This window comes from Populus euphratica, unplaced genomic scaffold (genome assembly GCF_000495115.2).
Source record: "Populus euphratica unplaced genomic scaffold, PopEup_1.0 scaffold88.1, whole genome shotgun sequence".
NCBI classification, from domain to species: Eukaryota; Viridiplantae; Streptophyta; class Magnoliopsida; order Malpighiales; family Salicaceae; genus Populus; species Populus euphratica.
The window spans coordinates 611,063-633,487 of NW_011499956.1; the positions used below are offsets into that span (position 1 = coordinate 611,063).

Sequence of the window (22,425 nt, forward strand, 5' to 3'; positions counted from 1 at the left end):
AAATAAATGATTTTTGTGTCAAATTGTTCCATTTGATACAGGAAATTTATATTAGGTGTTTTTATACCTTACAAGTTCATAAAAAATAGATTTAGGCTCAGGTTGATTTTTGGGGCAGTTTTCTTAGGTTATTTAAGGCCACGAATGAGTTTGTCATGGTTTTTATGATGTTTTAGGTCAAAAACAAGTTGCAAAAGAGGTTTTTAGGTAAAAAAAAAACATAGATATTGATTTTTCAGCCATCATAATGGTCGAAATCTAGACAAAATAGGCGACACGTTGTCTGTTGTTAGTGATAGGGGTGATAATTGTTTGTTCAATTTTTATAAATAAAAAGTAACCAAACAGTTTTTTTAAAACCAAAACTGAAACCCAAACCCAAACCAAACTAAAATCGGTTCAAATTGATCGGTTTCAGTCTGGTTCAATTATTTTGGAACAAAAACAAGCTCAAACAGGTTTGGTTTGGTTTTTCATTTTGGCTCATTTTTTTCCCAATTTGGTTTGGATTTTTTTGTTTTTTTTGGTTTGGTTTGGATTTTTTAGTTCCAGGCTTATAAAACCGCACTGGTTTGTTTTTTTAAAATTCTAATCAGTTTAATCGATTTTTTTTCACAGTTTGATTTTTTTGGTTATATATTTTTTTATTTTTTTGCTCACCCCTAATTGGCATGGATGCCAACCCCACTTGGGTCTGACATGGTTACCATAAAAATATAACTTTAAAAAATATAATTGAAAAGAGATAAAGTGACATGATCGATTAAAAACTAAAAACAAAAAAAAAACAAAACAAAACCTCCTCTTTTTTATTTTGTTAAGAGGACTTTTTTAAATAATATTTATTTTTTTTATTACGTGTTTAATTTTCAGAGAGGTTTTTCTAGTTCATCTATGATTTTGTTTTAATCTTTTATATAGATAAACTATGTTTTTGAAAATAGAAAAAATATTTATTTTTAGATAATATTTTTAATGTGTAACCTTACATGTTATTTTTTTTTTATTCAGTCAATTTAATATTCTATTTTTTAAGATTAAATATCTTAATCTATATCCGTCTTTTAGTTTTTCAATTTCTATTTTTAGGTGTCATTAATGGATATTTATTTATTTATTTATTAGTACACATAAATCTTAGTTTATTTAATTACATGTATGTATAAACTTTTTGATTTGTTATATTTATTGAACTATAAAAATGCGTTGGAAATATCTATATATATATAATTTTTAATGAAAAAAATAGTTGACCCGTGGCGAAACACGAGCCAGATAGCTAGTATATACTATGCCCCTAACATAGAAGAGTAAACACTTGCTAGTTTATTCGAAGATGTTGAAGCATTAACTAAATATTTAATATCAAACTATATACTATGATCGAGATATATTTTTAAAATGTAATGGATATTTTTGTTACAATACATGATAACAAATTTTACTACTTTAACATTTTAGAAAATAACAATGAAACAATTTTTTTTAAAAAAAGACAAACCAATCCATTTATGCTAACATGAACATACTTCTCTTATACAAGACTAGTTTGTTTGGGCGAGTCCAAATGGATTGGCCTAAACAAAAATACAAGCATACTAGAGAACGGTAGCTACAAAGATGGTGCATATGAGAGCACAAGAAGAAAACAAAAAAAAGACTAGCAGCTTTTCTAAGTAGGAGAGAACAAAAAAAGAAAAGGATATTGGAGACAAACCAAAGCAATGTGTGTGTGTGTGTGTGTTCCTTTTATGGTATTTTTTTAATGTATTTTAGGCTTATTTGAGTTTATTGAAAGTTATTTTTATGAGTTTGGTATGCCTAAGAGACTTTGTGAATTAATTGCTAAAACATAAGAATTTCTACATTTTATGTTTCGGACTTTGCTTTTGTAATAGGTTTTTCACCTAGTTATAATTTAAGAATATGACTGTCGATTGAATCAAAGTTAAAGTATACATATCAAGCTTTCCAAGAAAGTATTATGAAAAAAAAAATCTAAGTTTGTTTAGATCCTTAATCAAACCTGTAAAATCAGGTTGAAATCCTACTTACAACCTCAAACATCAAAATCATGTGATTCAAAATTTCAAAATTATCTATACACATGGGACCACAACTTTTATGAAGAATGTGAGGTAAGATAAAATCATTTTGAAGATGAAAACCTGGAAGCAATTTGAAGGACAAGATTGGTCTTCTGAATGATTTAACTAATGGCGCTGACCATTCCACTATTATTGAGAGTCTGACATATAAATTATAGGTCTTAGGAACTAAGAAAGGTGAATATCAAGCCTCTAACATGCCATGAATGAAATAATATAGTTTGGATGATAGGATATTGTAAGAAACTAAGTATAAAACAAATTTTGAATGATTTAACCAACCTTAAGAACCAGATAAAAAAGGAAGGAATTAAGTAGCATAAGGACTTCTAATTAGCCTATGAATTCCAAAGAAATTTAGCAGTCAAAGAAGAGAATATATAGAGCAAAATATGGTTGAAACATGGGCTCAACAACATTCTTTTCTTCTTTGTTTTTGTTAATTTTTCAATATTTATGAACTAAACTTTGGCTTTCTGTTTAAGTGGAATACACTCCATTTTTATTAGAAAGTTATGACAAGTAATATTATCATTATAATTCTTTCATATTAAAGTATTTATCTTTTTTTTTTTAGAATTATGCTATTGATTGTTATTCAAGCTTAATGAATTTATTTGAGATGACATTAATGCTTTCTAGTTTTTTTTCAATCCATAAGTGAGGGACTCAAGTAATAAGCAAAAGAATTAAATTGATTATTGTAACTCTTATCTTGATTTATTAGGGAAGAATAAACTAAATTAAATTGTTAAATTCTTAAACATTTGCTTAGAATGATTTCACAGACTTTACTCCTTAGGCTGCTGCCAAGTGAATAAGTATTACTTTCAACATTAAATTTGCTTGATGATAAGAAGTTGATTAGGGAACTTTATTTAATTAATTTGCTCGTAATCTAATTGATTTTCCTCATCTTTAATGGATATCAAATTTATTTACTTGACGTGATAGAATATTTATTTTTACTTTTATGATCAATAGATTTATAGGAATAGATGTGTGGATCTTTAAATTGAGTTAACAATATATAAATTTATTATTTTTATTTTTAGAATTTTATTTCTTTATTTCTTTATTCAAATCTCCCATTTTTTTTTATTATATTGCAGTAATATTAAATATAATTTTCCTTGGGTTTGACCTGGTTTTCATAATCATACGATGAATTTATTTTGTTTGTGATAGTAACATTAGAATTATATTTTAGGGGTTCCAACGATCAACTAATGATCAACATATGTACAACATCATCAACAAGATCTCGAAATATAATTTCAATGACATTAAGAAAGGTAATTAGTGGAGGTAGATACAAGCCACACTCACTATTTAAAGATGGTGAGCCTGATTCACTTGCTGGCATGTGTATTACACGAACTAACCAATATTTGTTCTTCTCATTTAGTTCATTCCCTTATTATTCTCCTGTAATTGTCTAATTTAATTCTAATTTAGTTTATCAAATAGCATACCAAGGGAGAAGGGGGGAAAGGGATAAAAAGAGAAAATACCCAGCTTATATGCCATGCAACCACTTTTATTGGTACAGTCATTACCCAAACACCTAATACAATTTATGAATGCATCACTTATTAATACAATGTCTTACAATCATCACTAGTGCTAATTCTTCATGAAAAGTAATAAGATTAGCACATGAATTGTTAATGTGGTGCCCATCTTCCTATATTTAAGGGTGTCTAAATTTCCATCAATGGTGTAACGCCTCCCTCAATATGGAACCTATATTACTCCATATGATGTCTATAATTTCATATTATGTATAAGAACAATAGAGCAGACCTATCAACCTAAGACACATTCATGGAAAACCTAATCCAGATTGAAGTTTTTACAACTTCATTAAAAAATATTTGGAATACATGTAATTGAAATTAAAGATAAGTTATATTATAATTTTGGGTATAATTTTATTATTAATTATAACATTTATGAAATATTTTCTTTATATAAGATTCTATTTGTAATGACCTTTAAATAATTTAATTACTAAATTTATATTTGTATGAGTTTATTTATTTATATATGAATTTCTTAGTTAATTGAATTTAAGATTGTATCATAATAGTAAAAGTGATAAGGCTAATTGTTTCAAAATAAATAATACTATACAAATAATGAAATTATTTATAATATATGTGTTGACACTAAGATTTCAGTAAGCCTAGCACATGAAGCAAAATTCTCTATACAAAAATATACTATTAGGTTTGAATTCAAATTAATTAAAAAACTCAGTCAAAATACATTTAATGATTTTTACTTTAACATCCTTCTAATTAAAGGTATTTTAAGTAATTTTCATATTAATTTTCTTAAAATACCCTTTAGATGAAGGATATTTAAGATAAATTGCGCATGATCTATTTATAAATAGATAATAAAGCCATCAATTTAAATATAAGTATAGAAGACAAGAAAGCACAAAAACAATGGAGATAGAAGAAAAGAAAAAGTAAAGAATAAAAACCAAGCAAAAATATTTGAAGTTCTATCAAGAAATTCAAATATATCAAACAAGGGATCAAAATCCTTTCCTTCATCAAAATAAATCAAGTTAAGATGTCACATTATTAAAGCTTTTAAAGTTAGATGAATATTCTTTGTTTTAATGAAATCAAGTCAAATTTATACATCACACGGTTAAATTTTTTGAGCTTGTGTTATACTCTTCCGTGTTCATTAAATCAAGTCAAATTTATATATCATATATACAAAACCTTTTAAATTTATGTAAATACTTTTTATATTTACTAAATTAAGTTAAGATTTTACATGGTTAAAGCTTTCAAATTTATGTGAATATTTTTTTATTTAAAACAAGATCCAAATTTGATAGAGGATTCATTCCCATGAAGAGTACCTCACGAAAGTTTTCATCTTTGTTTTAATCAAATTCATTAATGTGATTATGACATTATTTTTAGTATATTTTTTAATACATGAAATTTTGTGTGTACAACATGAAAACCCTTTTTTCTTACAATAATAATTATATTGAGTGGAATTATTTGAAGACTAAAGCTAAGTTAAAATTAGTTCAGAATTAGAATATTTTCATATGACAGTTGATTTTATCTATATATTAATAAGTGTATGTTTAATGACTAAAAAGAAATTAATGGAACCCGTGATTTTTTTTCTTGATAAGCGTATATTTGATAACAGAGATTAATTGGTCAAGTAGTTAATAACTCAAAACCTATGAGCTGGAATGTTATGTTTGGATCATCAGTGATTTTATGAATTTATGGAAGCTGGAATGTTATGTTTGGATCATCAGTATCTCTAAAATTAAATAAATCAAAATAAGAAAATAAATAAAAACTAATTAAAGAATTTATGGACTCGTGATTTTTATGTTTCTCTATAATTTTGCAAGATACAATTTTTAATTATTGTTGAATCTTTTTAAAATGACTCAGATTTTATTCACATATAAAGGTAATTACTAATTAAAACTATAGCTTAATTTAATGTCATGTGGTGTCCTATTGAATTCAAGAGAATCAAATTTAGGTTATAGCAATGAAAGAAATTAGGTTGAACTGATTCCTTTTCTCGTAATAAAACTATCAATACAAGTAACCAGGATATATACATGCTTTCATATTAAATAAAAATATTTAAAATTTTCAGCTAAGTAAAATTTTATTTTGTCTCTTAACCTTATTCTGGCACAACAACTATGAGACGTTACTGTTAATATCGAAGACGCGACAAGAAATCATTGGTTTTTTAATCTATATTGATCAAGTCCATATAACAATCTGATTTAGTCATAGTTAAATCTCCTTGATTTATGTGTGAAAGTGTATATAAATTATGTTGAAAATTTAATATTATTTCTTGTTGGTCCACAAGTAAAACAAATTATGCTCTTTGATTGTTTCATGTGTAATTGCTTGCCAACTTACATAAATTAGTTTGAGTTCCTTTTTTATTTTAATAAGTAGTTAGATAATTATAAGTCCATGTAAATCCTTACTAATTAATATCTTGGGATAATTAAAAATATGAATAATCAAATAAAAAAATAAAAACACACCCACTTAAATAGAAACAAATTACAAGTATATATACTAAGCATCGATCAACTTTCAAAAATCCGGGGGCAAAAAAACAGTGTACCCTAAATTGTTTTCTTAAGTTTGCTGGCGGGTATGCAGGAGAGAAGGCAACCTCTCAAATATTTATGAATACGCAGAAAGCAGCCGAATGCAGTAGAATATTTGACAACTTCACCACCAGTTCTTGTCGTAAAATTAATTATCTTCTGCTGCATCAATTTCAAATGACGGGAAAACTTGTTGCTTCGAATTGCTTGCGTCAAGTCGGTTTGTGTCCTGGGTCAAGATTATATATATTATATGCTTGCCGTGTGTTATCTGGTTTGTTTTGTCATTTAATATATATTACGTGCCTTGATTTCTCTATATATATTTTTTTCAACTTGCAAAATAGTTCTTGATGAGCTGTAGCTTAACTGACATTAGCGTCGTCTTTCCATAACAGGTTTCGGATTCAAATCTTTTCGATGTAACGTAAAAAACACAACTTATAAAATTATTTACAGTTCATAATTCAAGAATTTTATGTATGAATGAAGTTACGTGTCTGAATTACCATAAACCTAAAAAAAATCAATTACCCAAAGAGAAGTTGAAGCAGTTGTGGCATAATTTCTTCACCTCAATGATTTAAGTACTCTACAACAGTGCAATGGTTTAGTAATGGCATTTTGCGACTAATTGTTATTATGCATAAGAAATTTCATAACCCTTACTTTCTAGGACTCTCTACGCGACTACGTACCGTGAATTTTGACTTGTGAGCCGGTGTGCAGAAAAAATGGAAGTGAGTGCCCAGGGCAAGATCGGCTCGATGCAATATTCTTGTTCCTTCAATGGTAACTAATATATTTATATATATAGCGATATAACTAGAGATGCTCTACGAATTGGGCGACTGCTTTGACGGAGATTACTTTTCCACACTCCTCACCAGTTCGCTTCCGGTTTTAGGCCCATATAATACAATTTATGGAAGACTAGAGCATCCCTACACATTTCTGATCCGATCAAAAACAGGTTATTTATGTTTCATAAGAGTATAATCTGGAATCGGTAACAAAGTGAAGTCGCCCGTTATGTGTTTCTTATTATTTATTCCTATTCACAGTTATGGGCCTGAAACTCAAGGGATGTTAAAAGACAGAAGTGCTTCGAGCCAGGGTCAAATCCTTCGAGAACAAGCTAGGTCCCGTAAAAGGTGGGAAAACGCAGAATTTGGTTTCCTCATGCTTTGCAATGAATCTTGTTCCTTAACTCGCATAATTCTTTGGACATCCCACACGAGGGGCATCTGGCTTGTGGGTCAAAAAAATCTGCTCAACTCCACTTGTATAGCGTGAAGCTCAACGACGAATACGTCATAGAATAATGATTTTGGTCTAATAATCTATGTTTATTTCTAAATTTATGAAAATCCTGATATTGATGTTCAAACTTTCACAATGCCAAGTTCAGGTAGGAAAAAGTTACCTAAAAACTGTCTCCACTGTACTGTACTGCTGAAATGACATTATATTGCAGAGAAAACAATATGCTGTGTACCATTCCAGCATTATAAAAAGAGGTTATGTTCCTTGTCTAAGTGCATTAATTGATTGTGATATCGTATTAGGTTTCTTCCTGTTAAGCTATTACTTTTGGCTTTATTTTTTTACTATTCACAAACCAAATATCAAGTTTAGGCTAGCCCGATCTCTTTCATCTTTCCATATTCATGCAGAGCGTGTTGCTGCACGGATACTCAGCTGCTGCTCATAAATTCAGGTAAAGAACGGCCTTTTTAGCGATCTTCCATTCTCCGTTGCCTGTATAAGTTGCACGCTTTTGTTACTTATATTTACTAATAAATCATATAAATCTATTTATCCATCTCAGTTAACCAGATGGGGGCCATTTCTTCCAACAGCTTCAACTGCATACAAAGGAGCATTATGTGAAGAAGCAAAAACAGACCTCGTGCATGAGAATGAAGTTGTGATCAGAGTACTTTTTCTTTATTGCCTTTTCTTGCCTGCTTCGTTTTGTATATTTCAGTATAAAAAAGTACATTGAAGTATATAACGGATCTCTTTGTATGCTACATGCATCTAAATACTGCCTAAAGACATCCTTCTCAACTCCTGACCTTCTATATATAGTTCCTCCTAATTCACACTCCCAAGAAATTGAATCCATCTCTGAACATGAATCCAGTTCTTAAAGATCCTTCAGCTGATACTGTTTTGAAGTGCATCAGCCAGATTCTTATGGAAGAAGAGTCCAATGAACAAACCTTTAGTGCACGGGACTTTTCTCTTCGGGCTGCTGAAAAACCCTTTTCTGATATCCTTGATCAGAAAAGTTCCTCGTCAGACAGTGAAGTATCCGATCCAAATCAAATTATAAAGACTGTTAGTACTCACTGTTGCAATATTTATGGTTGTAACAGCTCCGAGACAGCTGACAACATGGTTGTGTCCAGCTTCATACACAATAGAGAAGCTCCGTCTGTTAACTACACTGTCCCGTTGAGCTTGCAGGTCAATTCACCTCCATTTTTTCCTGAAAGCGTTTTTCAAACTTTCCCTGAGCAGGTGGATTCTTCTGTAAATGTAGCCCTTGGTGCGAGCCAATTGGATGTGTTGTTTAAGGGAGGGACAGAAGAGACTTGGGAATTTCATCGTCAGGCAAATGAAATGATTCTTGATTTTGAAAACAACAAAGTGACTCCAGTCATGGCGACTAAAGAGAAAAGTTATTGGGATCACCCGGCATGCGAGCTGAAGAAAAGAAAGAATCATTACAAAGTGGAGAAGAAGTCCGAAACGAGGAGAAATAAGCACTCTTCAGTTTATGCTGAAGCAGCTGAGCAATATGGAATGTTTGCTGAGGTGTTTCCGTCTAGTGGTGGAGATGACAAGCCAGTTTGGTTGAACCTTAATGAAACATTTCAAAATAGTCCAGGTATGATACCTTATCTAAAAGAACAATCAAGAGGATCTAATTATGGAATGCTCTTCAGGAAGAACCTCGTTAGCTGCAGGGAATTGGTTGATACGAGGACTCTTCTGATACACTGTGCAGAAGCTGTAGCAAGCAACGATCACGGGAGTGCAATTGAACTATTAACACAGATTAGGCAGCATTCTACTCCTTTTGGCGATGGATCCCAGAGGATGGCCCATTGTTTTTCTAATGCCCTAGAGGCTCGCATGGCTGGCAATGGAAGTGAGGTATATGCAATTCTTGCTGCTAACAGGGTGACATCCGAATGCATATTAAAAGCTTGCAGACGATTTATTTCAGCTAGCCCTTTCATGGTCATGTCGAATCTCTTCTCAACGCAAACTATCATGGACCTTTCTGAAGATGCAGCAAGGCTGCACATCATAAATTTCGGTATTCTCTATGATTTCCCATGGTCTTCCTTAATTCAGCATCTCTCAGTGAGACCTGGTGGTCCTCCGGTGCTTCGCATCACCGGAATAGAGTTTCCCCAGACTGGTTACAGGTCAGCAGAAACAATTGAAGAAATAGGACTTTACTTGGCAAGTTATTGTGATAAATTTAATGTCCCTTTCGAGTATAATGCGATATCAAAAAAATGGGAAAATGTCCAACTCGAGGACCTCAAGATCGACAGAGATGAAGTAACTGTTGTTAGCAGTTTATACAGGTTTCGGCACCTCCTTGATGAGACAGTAGTCTTGAACGGTCATAGGAATGCTGTTCTTAACTTAATTAAGAGGATTAATCCAGCTGTCTTCATTCATGGGATCGTTAACGGGGCTTACAATTCTCCTTTCTTCGTTTCGCGTTTCCGGGAAGCCCTCTTCTACTACTCATCATTGTTTGATATGCTCGAAGCCATTACAGCCCGTGAAGATCCAGAGAGGTTGGTGTTTGAACAAGAGGTATTTGGAAAGGAAATCCTGAATGTCATAGCATGTGAAGGATGTGACAGAATCGAAAGGCCAGAGAAATATAAGCAGTGGCAGGCTCGGAATGTAAGGGCTGGGCTCAGGCAGCTCCCACTGAAAGAAGAGATCATGGAAAAAGTGAGAGAACAAGAGAAGTCAAGTTATCACAAGGATTTTCTGATGGATCAAGATGGCCAGTGGATGCTTCAGGGATGGAAAGGCAGAGTCCTATTTGCCATTTCCTGCTGGAAATCTGCCTAACCAGGAAATTAATCCATGCCTAGCTAGCTTTGGATTTTTCTGCTCTTAAGGAGGCTTTTTTGTATTTGGAGTTCGAACTCGCTAGCTGTTGCTAACCTATTTCAGACATGTGCTCATTGACACTATATTACATATGAGAATAAAATTTCGTTTTGACAAGCTTCGAGATTGTCTTATTGTGTTATCTTTAATTTATCTTTACACATTAATATTGTAAAATCATCTGATTAAGTTGGAAAAAAAAGTGAAAACCTTTATTGCTAAGCAACAAGTATCTTGTATCAGAGATCCGGAGATGAGAAACGCACCATCAAATTTTCTGGCCTATAATATAGAATATGATTGAATTATAATAGCTTGTGTTGTGGTTTTAGAAAATTAATTTTGAAAAAATCAATTTTAATTATGATTGCTAAAGCTAAAATTTATGTTTGGTTTCAAAAGTATGTAATGAGATATATATTTGTTCAAGATTATGGTTTAAATTGTTGTTACACCTAAAATGACCAAAAATGATATATAATTATTCAACATATAACACTAAACATAGAATACATATAATAGGACTAACTGATATTATAGAAACTTTAATTATTGTCCTATCAAACTTGATGCAATTCCACAATGAAAATTATCCATTATTAAACATTTGTTTCCTCTATATATTTGTGAATATAAAACCATATTAATAAAAATATCTTAAGGAACATAATTTAGATGACGATTAAACTAAGTAAATATCATTTTCCATTTGAAATTTCTTCTTATATAGTTATGTAGAGCTATTGGCGCCATAATAATTTGAACTTGTGTCTTATACAGAAATAATGACATGTTTTGCAAATTTCTTCGTATTCTTTCCAACCTCTAAAAGTTTGCTCTAATACACATCGTATTGAAGAATGAAACTGATTGAATAACTTCTCTCTATTTTGTGGATGCTCTTTATAATGAAATTCTGAAAGATGATATCTTTCTCCTCTATATGGGCCCAAAAATCCATTTGAATAATTAGAGTAAACAACATAATACTTCCCTACATTATTTTTTTTTCCTGTAAATTATTCCTAGTCACGTAATACAAGATAATATTAATGAAATTTATTACCATTTACATTATCAAACTCAAGTACTTGCTGGTGGCTTTGAAAATTTGATATTTGGATTAACAATAGTTTCAAGAAAAATCCTTGTATCATGTACGCTACCTTCTCATCCTGACCAAACAAATGTAAATTGTATGTCAAAGCTACATGATGCCATTACATTTTGTGTTGGTACATCTTTTCTGTCAATAAATGATATTTGATTTTCTTGTTATACATAAACACGAACATGTGTTTCATCAATCGCTTCAATACAATTCTATATCTAAAAAATAGTTAACAAAACAATCAATTGAAACATAGTTGATATAATTTGTTTTGTTGTTACTTAATTAGTAAGTCATGAAACACCTTTAATATCACTTTGAAATATGGAATATATTTTGGATTTATTGTGATTTCTCTCAGTATTATTGAAAATTCTAGATCTACTAATTTAATTATTTCAACTGCTAGCCAACACACCGACCCAAGAACTTCATCGAAATATCTACTCACAGTTTCTAGCATGTTGCTTCTCTTTTAATGTTAATCTTTAGATTTTGTACTTCTTGTTAAAATTATGTTGATTAATGGAAACATGTAAATAAAATGAGCAGAAAACAAAACAAAATAGAGAACAGTAAACTCGAGGTGTGTACAAACATTGTACTTAATGATATTTTCTCCACAAAGTTATCCCCCGAGATTGAATAAGTTCCTCAATAAGATGAGGTATGCAAAAATAACAAGTAAAAGAAAATAAAGAACCCAACAAGTTTTGAAAAGAAAAAAATAGAATAAATATTTTATGGTTGTGTGCTATCTTTTACAAAATGTTCATGGAGGAGATATATATATAAGTTGAGAGTTTAAAATAACCAATAAAAGAAATACATGGTAAAATAAAAAAGTGTTTAATAGATTTTTTGTAAAATGTAGTTGTTGCAATAATTAATAATAAAAAAAGTTGTTGGAGAAATATAGATGTTGTGGTGATTGTTAGAAAAATAATTTCAAGAGTTGAATTTTTTCAATTTAAGGGTCACAAAAAAATTATTATTGAATACAAAAGGTCCATAAAGTTTAGGCGTTGCCTTGCGCATGAGGGGGCTATCAAAGATTTTTCTCTTGCTCAGCCCAACCTTATACGTACGAGCTTACCACCTTTTTCTTGTTAGTTATTAACCCATATCAAATTTTACTATATAAATAATAGAAAAATATTTTATTTTTTTAATATGGGATTGGAATCCCATTGATATATACTTTATGTTTACAAAAAGAAAGTTGTGTTTTTTAAATGTGGGATAAAAAAACCTTTTTAATTTAAATACTTTAATTTAAAATGAGAAATAATATATTTTTAATGTTGGATAAAAAAAAATTTTGAAAAAATTTTTAAATATCATTATTTACAACATTTCTAGCATGTTGCTTCTCTTTTAATTTCTTTTGATCATACGTTCTTAAACACTTGTTTTGGTCTCTCTTCCAATTTGTTTAAAGGTCTAAAACTTTTAAACCATTATGTAAATTTCTGATGAAAAACCACCTATATTTATGATAGAATCATATGTAGAAAACAAATATGGTTGGAAGTTTAGTATTTTTTTTAGTTATGTAGTTGTTAATTTCAAAAAACAACAAAAATCACAACAAAACAAAACACTATCAATTTTATTGAGTATAAAAGTTTTATTAATTTCAATATTCATTAAAAAGTAATCTTACAATAACAAATGTATCGCTACACAATAAATAATTTTATCAATTTTATAAAAAATCTAATTTCTCAAAATCCTCAACTTAACAATAAAATTGATGAAATATGATTGGTACCTATTAAAATATCTCATCATTTCTTTAATTATAATACACCTAAGTTACAAAATCAAATTTAATTTTATTAAATGACAAACAAATTCAATTTCCCTCAAATCTCAAACAAAACCTAACATATAAAACATATATTAATACAATAGATTTCTCTAGGAAAAAACTATAAGAAATTTAAATATACAGGAAAACTACAAATACAACAAAATATTTCAATTAATTAACCTAAAACACAAATGGGTTTAAAAAATAGGTATCCATGTTTACTTTTTGATACTTGACAAAAACAAAATCAATGATGGATGTTGACAGTACTAATATAGACATAAATTAATTGTTTTGTTAGGGTGATCGGATTTGTGAGAGAATAGGGGGTTGCTGGTTGGTTTATTTACAAAAAGAAAAAAAAAGAAGAAAATAGGGGAGGGAACTATCAGTTATAACTTATTTATATTTGTCGATGGAAATATTATCTCAGTAAGCCATGGCATGTTAATGTTTTGATGATTTTTTTATTCATTTTTTATTGTTTTTACAAATCAAAAATTACTACCATAACATAATTAATTGTTATTTTCATTAGTAATTACTGATGAAAATACCTCATCGCTATTTTCATTAGAAATTAGCAACGTACATAATATTATCTATTGATTTTTATTCTTATTTTCTAAATTCCTAGTAGTGTTAGGTAATGAAAAACTTAGCACATGTTCTTATACAAATGATGTTGTTTATTTATTTATTTTTGAGAAGTTACAAAAACATTGATGTTATAAAATTATATGAATTATCTTAAGATTTAAATATTTAACATAAAATTATTTTCATATTAAGTAAATATTATACAAATCATTTTTTATCATCAAAGTCTAATTAATTTTTAAAACATTAAGAGCATTACATGTTCCAACAGAGGATTTTGAATCTCTTCTAACTTTTACATATTCACTATTAATGGATCAATATATTTTGAAAAAATAATTTTAAGCTCGAATTATTATTTGAAAGGTCTAAAGACAAGGTGATAACCCAATATTAATGGGTGAGGCTTTACATCTATAGGCTCAGAAGAATATCAGGCTCAAATGACATGAGTCTAGCTTGCTTCTAAGCTCAACACCCTTGGACATGGTTAAAAGCAGAGCCCAAATAGACATAGGTCTGGCGAGCTGCAAAACTCAATTGAACCCAAACAAATATGATTTTAGCAAGCTATTAAACCTAAAGTTTTTAGGTTCAGTAATGTGCTGAGCCTAAATAAACATGAGTTTAGCGAGTTGTCAGACTCAATATTTTTGGGTTTAGCCACACACTGAACACAAAAGAATATGGGTTTGGAGAGTTGTTAGACCTAGAGGCTGTTTGTTTACGCGGCTGCGGTTGCGTTTTAATTAAACCACAGATTTAAGCTATTTAGTAAAGGAAAAAACAAGATTTACTGTTAATGGGTCCCATATTATTTTTTCGTTCGAGACACAGGAAAGAAAAGCAATGAATTCCTATTTTTCACGTACTGTGCATGCTAATTGCATTGTTCACTGAATAGTGCAATTAACATGAACAGTGTAACATACTACACTGTTTCGATTGGACCAGTTCCGGCCGGACCGAGTCTGGTCCAAAGCTCAACGTGCATTGAACTGGGTCTGACCTAATAAAATAAAAAATTATTTTTAATTTTTTAATTGTATTTTATTCAAAAAAAATAGTGTTTAACATTATTCAATGATACTACGTAAATTAGACAGAGATTGCTTGATAACGTAGCATTTACAAAATTTCATCGCAATTCCAATTTTGTTCCTAATTATATTTTACCTTATATTGTTTTATGCTTAAGAAACCAAAAAAACTATAGTCCTTGTCATATATATTTCATACATGATGAAAATAAAAAATATTTTATATAAAGTATTATTTATTTCATAATATAATAACAATAGTTAAATCTATAATATTTAAATTAAAAACCATTAATATTACTATATATTTTTTGAAATTATTTTATAACCTCAGTTTTAAAAATGTTATTAACTAAACATATTAAATTATTTTTTGTTCAACCTCAATTTTAACCACAGTTTTAACCAAATATATATAAATATTAAATTAACCTCAACCAAAATCACTTTTTATAAAAACAACTTTTTTCAAACCACAACCACAATAGCTACCACAATATCAAACACACTAATGTCTATGAGTTTAGCCACGCACTGAGCCTAAACGTGTATGAGTCTGACGAGTTGTCGGACCCAATATTCTCGAGTTCAGCTTCGCTATGAGTCTAAACAGACATGAGTATGACGAGTTGTCAAACCCATCACTCGTGTGCTTGGCATCATGTCTAACCCAAATGGGTATAAGTCTCATGATCATTATAGGCTCCATGTTAGGCCATAAAGCTTCATTTGTTTATTCTTATGACTTTTAGCATAAAATATTAATGTCAACAATATTCATCTTTCTATATCCCTAGATGTATAGAAATCTTATAAGAGCTTACCATATTTCTATCATCATTAATATTATATAAGAGATACTTATCTATTATTAATTTTACTAAAAGGAAATGATTCTTTATTCCCTTCACTTTAGCAAAAACAACAAGGTCTTAGGCTCTAAATACCCTCTACATCCTATAAATGGTTTATAATTTCTATTCTCTAAGTACTCATACTTTTAAATCTCAAAGCATTTATCATACTGAAACATGAACAAATACTCCTATTCTTAGAATTTACAGCTTATTTTCTTATTTATTACAATTCTTTACTTAAAATTACTGAATTCGTAATCCAATAGTCCTTAAATCTCATAAAAAAAAATTATTTTAGAGGTGTTAGATCTTTTACCACCAATCATCTACTTCTTAAGCTCTAAAGAATGAATTATTGACATGAATATATGATTATCCATTAACCAAACATTCAAAAACCATATTTTTAAGCATATTAAATTTTAGAGCATCATCAACTATAATATCATTATAGCATTTTTTTCTAAACTATTATTTTTAAAAACATTAAGTTTTTTATATAATAATACTAATAATAATACAGACACTTGATTGAAAAAAAAATCAAGTACATACAATCAAATGAAAATTATATAAGAGTTGAAACATTTTATTTGAAAATTTATAAAATAATGATAATCAAATTTTTCATTACCTCTCCTTTTTTGTGTTAGCTTGATATTTATGTCAACCATGAAGTTTGCTTTTATAAATAATTACTAATATGATAATTTCTACTGGGTTTTGCTGTACTTGCATAAATTAAGGCAGTATTTGTTTTTATTGATAGAATATATTTAATTTTTTTTTAAGTTTTAAATTATTATTTTTTATATTTTTGAATTGTTTTGATGTATTAATATTAAAATAAAAATATATAAGTAATTTATTTTAAATAAAAATATCCAGCAAAATACTAAACCAGCTGGAAGAGTGGATAGGAATATAAGTGATTAAGTATTCATTTTTGTAATATCTCGTACCTATGTAGCCAGGAAACGATTCATTCAATTTGAATATATTCTTTGCAAGATCGCTATCATTGAAGAGGCTGCTTGTCTCTATCATTGAAAATAGTGTACAAAGTCAGTAAATGGTTAAACCTTTGAACATATTCCAAGAACTCCCCTGTCATAACCATGTACGTGAGATTTTATAGGCCAGAGTCGCATGGTGAAACTTCCATGGAAGGTGAGGTGAATCTGGCTATCAAGACAATTCACCTGACATTATGGTTTCATATAATTCTATCTGAATCGAGGAAAATGGTCTTCAATTCTTGTTGATCTTGCTAATATTAATTTGGAATCGAGGGTCCCTGTCTCAGCCAGCCAGCCCATTATTTCACAAACACAATCATTGACGCTAATTTTCTAATTTGGAGGCTTTAAACAAATGTTTGCAGTCTGACCTCTAGTTAGGTTAGATAGTGAGGCCATGCCAAAAGCCAGTCATGTCTTTAGAAAGTTGGTTCATTGAGAGTTGAAAATATTTGCATTTGTATGGGAATCCAAATAATAATAGTAGACTAATTTTCATGGTTTAGGTTGTAATCGGAAAGGTGGTAGAGTTTATTTTTTAAAGTTTTTTTTATTTAAAAATATATTAAAATATCTAAAAATATATAAAAAAAAATTCAAATAAAAAATCACGTAATGCTGTTGCAACTACAAAAACAAACAGCCCTATGATAATACATTGTCTCTTATATGTTACTTTTTGAAGTTTTTTTTGTTGAAATATATTAACATAATATATATATATATATATATATTTGTTTTTTTACTTTTTATTTTTCATATGAATATATCAAAACAATCTAAATATATTTAAAAATTAATTAAAAAAAATACGGTGCGGCTGCTGCAAAGAAAACCACGCTTTTCATCTCACCAAAGAGCTCTAAATCTGTTGCTTCCTATCTCTGCTAGCATTGGTCTATACGAAAAGTGAAATGAAATCCAATTTCATTGTTTGTTTTCCGGTATTTTTGCAGGTGTTGCACTTATAATGACATCTTCTGAGTTGTTATTATTATTATTATTATTTATAATTCCTTGCTTTCATACGTAGTTCTAGACTCTTCTCTCAACTTTTCGCCAAGATTTGTATCAGATTTTGCAAAATTATATAATAAGTGACAAAATAATCGGTGTTTATCATCATAATAATAGGTTGTTTATGACCAATTAGAAGTGAAAAAATTCCAGTATTTGATTAAAAGAAAAATTATACTATTTTGTCTCAAAAGTTAGATTCAATTCATTTAAAAAGTAAATAACTAAAAAAATAAAATAAAATTTCACATGTCAAACTAAAAATTTTAAAAATATTATTTATCAAAGATTATGAAATTTAGACTTACAAATATTTAAATGTTCTGAGTAATTAACCCTAATAGATTTATCAGGTTGAATTGATCTACTTATCAAAAATCTTTATTATTAAGCTCAAATTCTAATCCAAATAAGTTTTGTATTCTAACTAAAAACAAAATATAAATTAAATTCAGACGAGCCTTGAGTTATAACTGAGATAATAAAAATAAAACCCATAAATTAAGTCACTATGATGTTGTGAGAAAAGAAGAAGTAAAGAAAATGATATAAGTCTTATTTATAACTTACAATTTTGCCCAATAATCTTAGAAACTAATTTATCATTAAATATTATCAACTTTTTTTTTCTGTATAGCTAGAATAAATAAAAAAAATTATAAGAAAAAAACTTTGAAATATTAATGAATTCATTTCATACTTGGAAATTATGTTATAGCTTCTTAAATATCTTTGTAGAACTAGAAAATTTCAAAAACAAACTATCACATTCTAGTACAAAAATAATCATTGTCAAATAAAAAATTCAAAAATTAAAAAAATAATAATAAGATTTCTATAATTTATTTTGACATATATTGGAAGAATGTCTATAACTACAATTCACCTAAAATTTTACACTAATATATAAAAATACATCTAAAATTGTTTGGTGAAGTTTCAACTCGATCAAAAGATTTAATTTGGAATTATATTCAATAAATTAAAACTAGAAAATAAATTTTTTTAAGTGAAATCATAAATTAATTGAAAACTTTAATCAAACCAAGAAATATTTTCATATATATTATATCTAAAATTAACTGAAACTATAAATCTTTTTAGTATTTATTTATAACATGTTTAATTTATATTTAACTTATTTATTGTATGGTCCCACTAATTACGCTCACAATTTTTTTATAAGAATATTTTTAATAAAAAAATATTTTTTATTAATATTAATTTATGAATTTAAAAAGTAATATATTAACAATACGGATAAGTATAATTTAACAAATTCTAGAATTATTTTTTAAAAGTTATTGCTTCAAGTCATCCCATAACTGTTAAGATTAAGATTCATAATCATTAAATTGAAAACTTATGAATTAATAATTAATTTAGGTACACCCATTTTAATTATATAGAAAAAGTAACATGTTAACATCCTACTATTGGCTAGGGCTGTAAGTGATGAAAAAGAATCATGAAAAAGCAAACCGATACCATGGGCCATACCGCAGATATCACAGAAAATGAAAAGGACGGGGGGGAATTGGAGACTGGCGGCTTCAGTCATTTTGAATAGTTAGAAGATATTATTTTTTAAAATATATTAAAATAATATTTTTTAATAATTTATTTTTAATATTATTATATCAAAACAAAATTAAGAATCTCTGTGAAGTCGAAGACCAGACTTGGTCATATAATGCTAAAAGTTATTAAAAAAAAAATTAACATTTGAGTCACCTTTTCTACTTTCTAACCCCCTTCAAAAAATAATTAGAAAACAAAAACACAACTACGAAGTTGAGTCCACCTTTTCCACTTTCTTGTTCGATAATCGATTAAGAATTTGAGCACATCTCATCTCCGTAATACTGGTGATTGATTCCATGGAACCACCTTCCTTTCCAAACATTTTACAAGCTCCTACTTTAGGGTCTAGCTCAGATGAAGATACTGCATATAACAATGACACGAATGACTTCTCTCATGCTGTTTTCAAGTACATAAATGACATATTAATGGAAGATGATTTGGGAGATAAAACCTGTATGTTACAGGACTGTCTCGCTCTCCAAGCTGCTGAAAAGTCTCTTTATGATGTGCTCGGAGAAGAGCATCCACCTTCTTCTGATCACCGCGCTCCTTGTTTGGCTCAAATCAATGAAAGCCCGGATGAGAATTACACTCCAACTACAAGTGTTCAATCATCTGTTTTACAGTCGTTTTACTCTCCGGAAAGCGCCTTTGTGGTGCCGTATGTTCATGCAGAAACGCATTCTTTTGGGCAGTTAAATGGAGTCACGGGAAGTGCTAACAAGCTCCTTCCATATAGTCATTCTGTGAAATTTTCTTCAATGAGGAAGGCATCGGATCTTCCACAGCCAGAGGAAGAGGAGGTAGCAGACAGAATCCAGAAAAATGGAAAGAACTACTCATCAAAACAGACAAGGGGAAATTATCAATGTGACCGTAATGACTACTTAGAAGAAGGGAGGAGCAAGAAGCAACCTTCGGTCTCAGAGTCCACACACTTGGAGCTTCTTGATGATGACTTTCTGCACAGTATCGAGAGTGGAGTACACATATCATGTCCTCTGTATGATAATTCACGAAGTGCAGCGTACAATAAGTTTCTGCATAATGAGCAGTTAACAGCATCTCATATGCGCATGAGAACACTGGCTAATAAAAGAGAGACAGACCTGTGGACTCAGCTAATTCTTTGTGCAGAAGCTGCAGGAAGAGGTGATCAAAAGACAGCAAGTGCGAAATTAAAACAGATTAGGCAACATTCTTCTCCTTTCGGGGATGCAAATCAAAGATTGGCACATTATTTCGCTAATGGCCTCGAGGAACGCCTTGCCGGCACTGGAATGTTACTCTCTGGACCCATTACACAAAATTCGACAACAGCTGTTGACATCCTGAATGCTTATAAGCTTTATGTTACAATATGTCCTTTCAGGAAGATGACAAATTTGTGTGCAAACCGAACAATTGCGAGGGTAGCAGTTAAGGCAACAAGCGTGCACATCATTGATTTTGGCATCAGTTATGGATTTCAATGGCCTTGCTTTATCTACCGTCATTCATTAAGGCCTGGTGGACCTCCCAAGATTCGCATTACGGGAATTGAGCTTCCCCAACCAGGTTTTCGGCCTGCAGAAAGGGTTGAAGAGACTGGCCGTCGTTTACAAAGATTGGCTGACAGAATGAAGGTTCCGTTTGAGTACAATGCCATAGCCCAGAAATGGGAAACTATTCAATATGAGGATCTCAAGATCGATAGAGATCGAGATGAGGTGATTGTTGTCAACTGCATGTACCGATTCAAGAACTTACCTGACGACACAATGGCGTACAACAGCCCCAGGGATGCTGTTCTTAAATTGATTAAGACAATCAATCCTGATGTATTCCTCCATGGAGTGCGTAATGGCTCTTACAATGCTCCCTTCTTTGTCACAAGGTTCCGCGAAGCATTGTTCCATTACTCCGCATATTTTGATATGCTCGAAGCCAATGCACCTCGAGAAGATCAAGAAAGATTGCTATTCGAGAGAGAAATGATTGGAAGGGATGCTATAAATGTGGTAGCATGTGAGGGTACACGAAGGATTGAAAGGCCAGAGACATACAAGCAATGGCAGATGAGGAATTTGAGGAATGGATTTAGGCAGATCCCATTACATCAAAGTATCATAAACAGAGTGAAAAGCATTAAACCCGATTATCATAAAGATTTTATCGTTGATGAGGATGGACAATGGGTACTTCTTGGATGGAAGGGAAAGATATTTCATGCTATTTCAGCTTGGAAACCTGTCCAGGAGTAACCCCATAAAACTATGATGTTTTCGTTTTTTTTTTACGAGTAAAATTATGCTTGAACTTCTTATACTTCTATGTTGAGCAACTGTAACAGTCCTCTTGCACTGGTTTTCTGCGCATCTGATATCGTTATTACTAAATGATCGGTCAGCCCTTTGAACGTGCCTCGTTGTCTTCGATTAGTGAATAGTTTCATTGTTTTGATTTTGGAATCTGAATTATGAACCAAGAAGACATGAATTCCTTAGTAAACATGCAACAAATTAATTAAACTAATATTATATGCCACACAAAACATCAACATGGAACTAATTAATATCTTTAAATTAATTTATAAGTTTATGTTAACTATAAGATAATGTTTAATTGAAGAAAATTTAAGAAATGGAATAGTTATACATATAACTTTTTATTATTCCAAGTTCTCTTTCATGAATGATTAATTAATAATATGTGAAGATGAGAAATAACTATTATTCCAAGAAAAATAAAATTGAACTTAGAAATATATAGTAGTATGTTTAAAAACAAAAAATAATTCTGAACCTATTGAAACTTATTTATGTTTAACCCATCTTCATAATAATGTATCGATTATAGTCCTGGTGCTAGGCTATTGCTACTAGAATTAATTTATCAGTTGTTGTTATGCTAACCAAGAAGCTTTCAAGAGAGCTTTGATTAGTATGAATTTGTTGCTGACTTTTTATGAATGCTGCTTTTGTTGCTGGAA

The 22,425-nt window shown here is 29.9% G+C and overlaps 2 protein-coding genes across 2 annotated transcripts; both read left to right on the top strand.

Moving 5' to 3' along the window:
• The first annotated feature begins 8,388 nt into the window (after positions 1-8,388).
• On the top strand, positions 8,389-10,365 carry LOC105138384 (scarecrow-like protein 14). The gene has a single exon (XM_011044439.1). It carries the CDS (start codon positions 8,389-8,391, stop codon positions 10,363-10,365), a length of 1,977 nt encoding a protein of 658 aa, XP_011042741.1.
• Positions 10,366-19,747: 9,382 nt separating this feature from the next.
• On the top strand, positions 19,748-21,837 carry LOC105138361 (scarecrow-like protein 14). The gene has a single exon (XM_011044422.1). It carries the CDS (start codon positions 19,748-19,750, stop codon positions 21,695-21,697), a length of 1,950 nt encoding a protein of 649 aa, XP_011042724.1. The 3' UTR covers positions 21,698-21,837.
• Positions 21,838-22,425: the final 588 nt, after the last annotated feature.

Coding starts and splice junctions, on each gene's coding strand:
- LOC105138361 (XM_011044422.1), top strand. CDS start 19,748: ATGGAACCACCTTCCTTTCCAAACATTTTACAAGCTCCTACTTTAGGG.
- LOC105138384 (XM_011044439.1), top strand. CDS start 8,389: ATGAATCCAGTTCTTAAAGATCCTTCAGCTGATACTGTTTTGAAGTGC.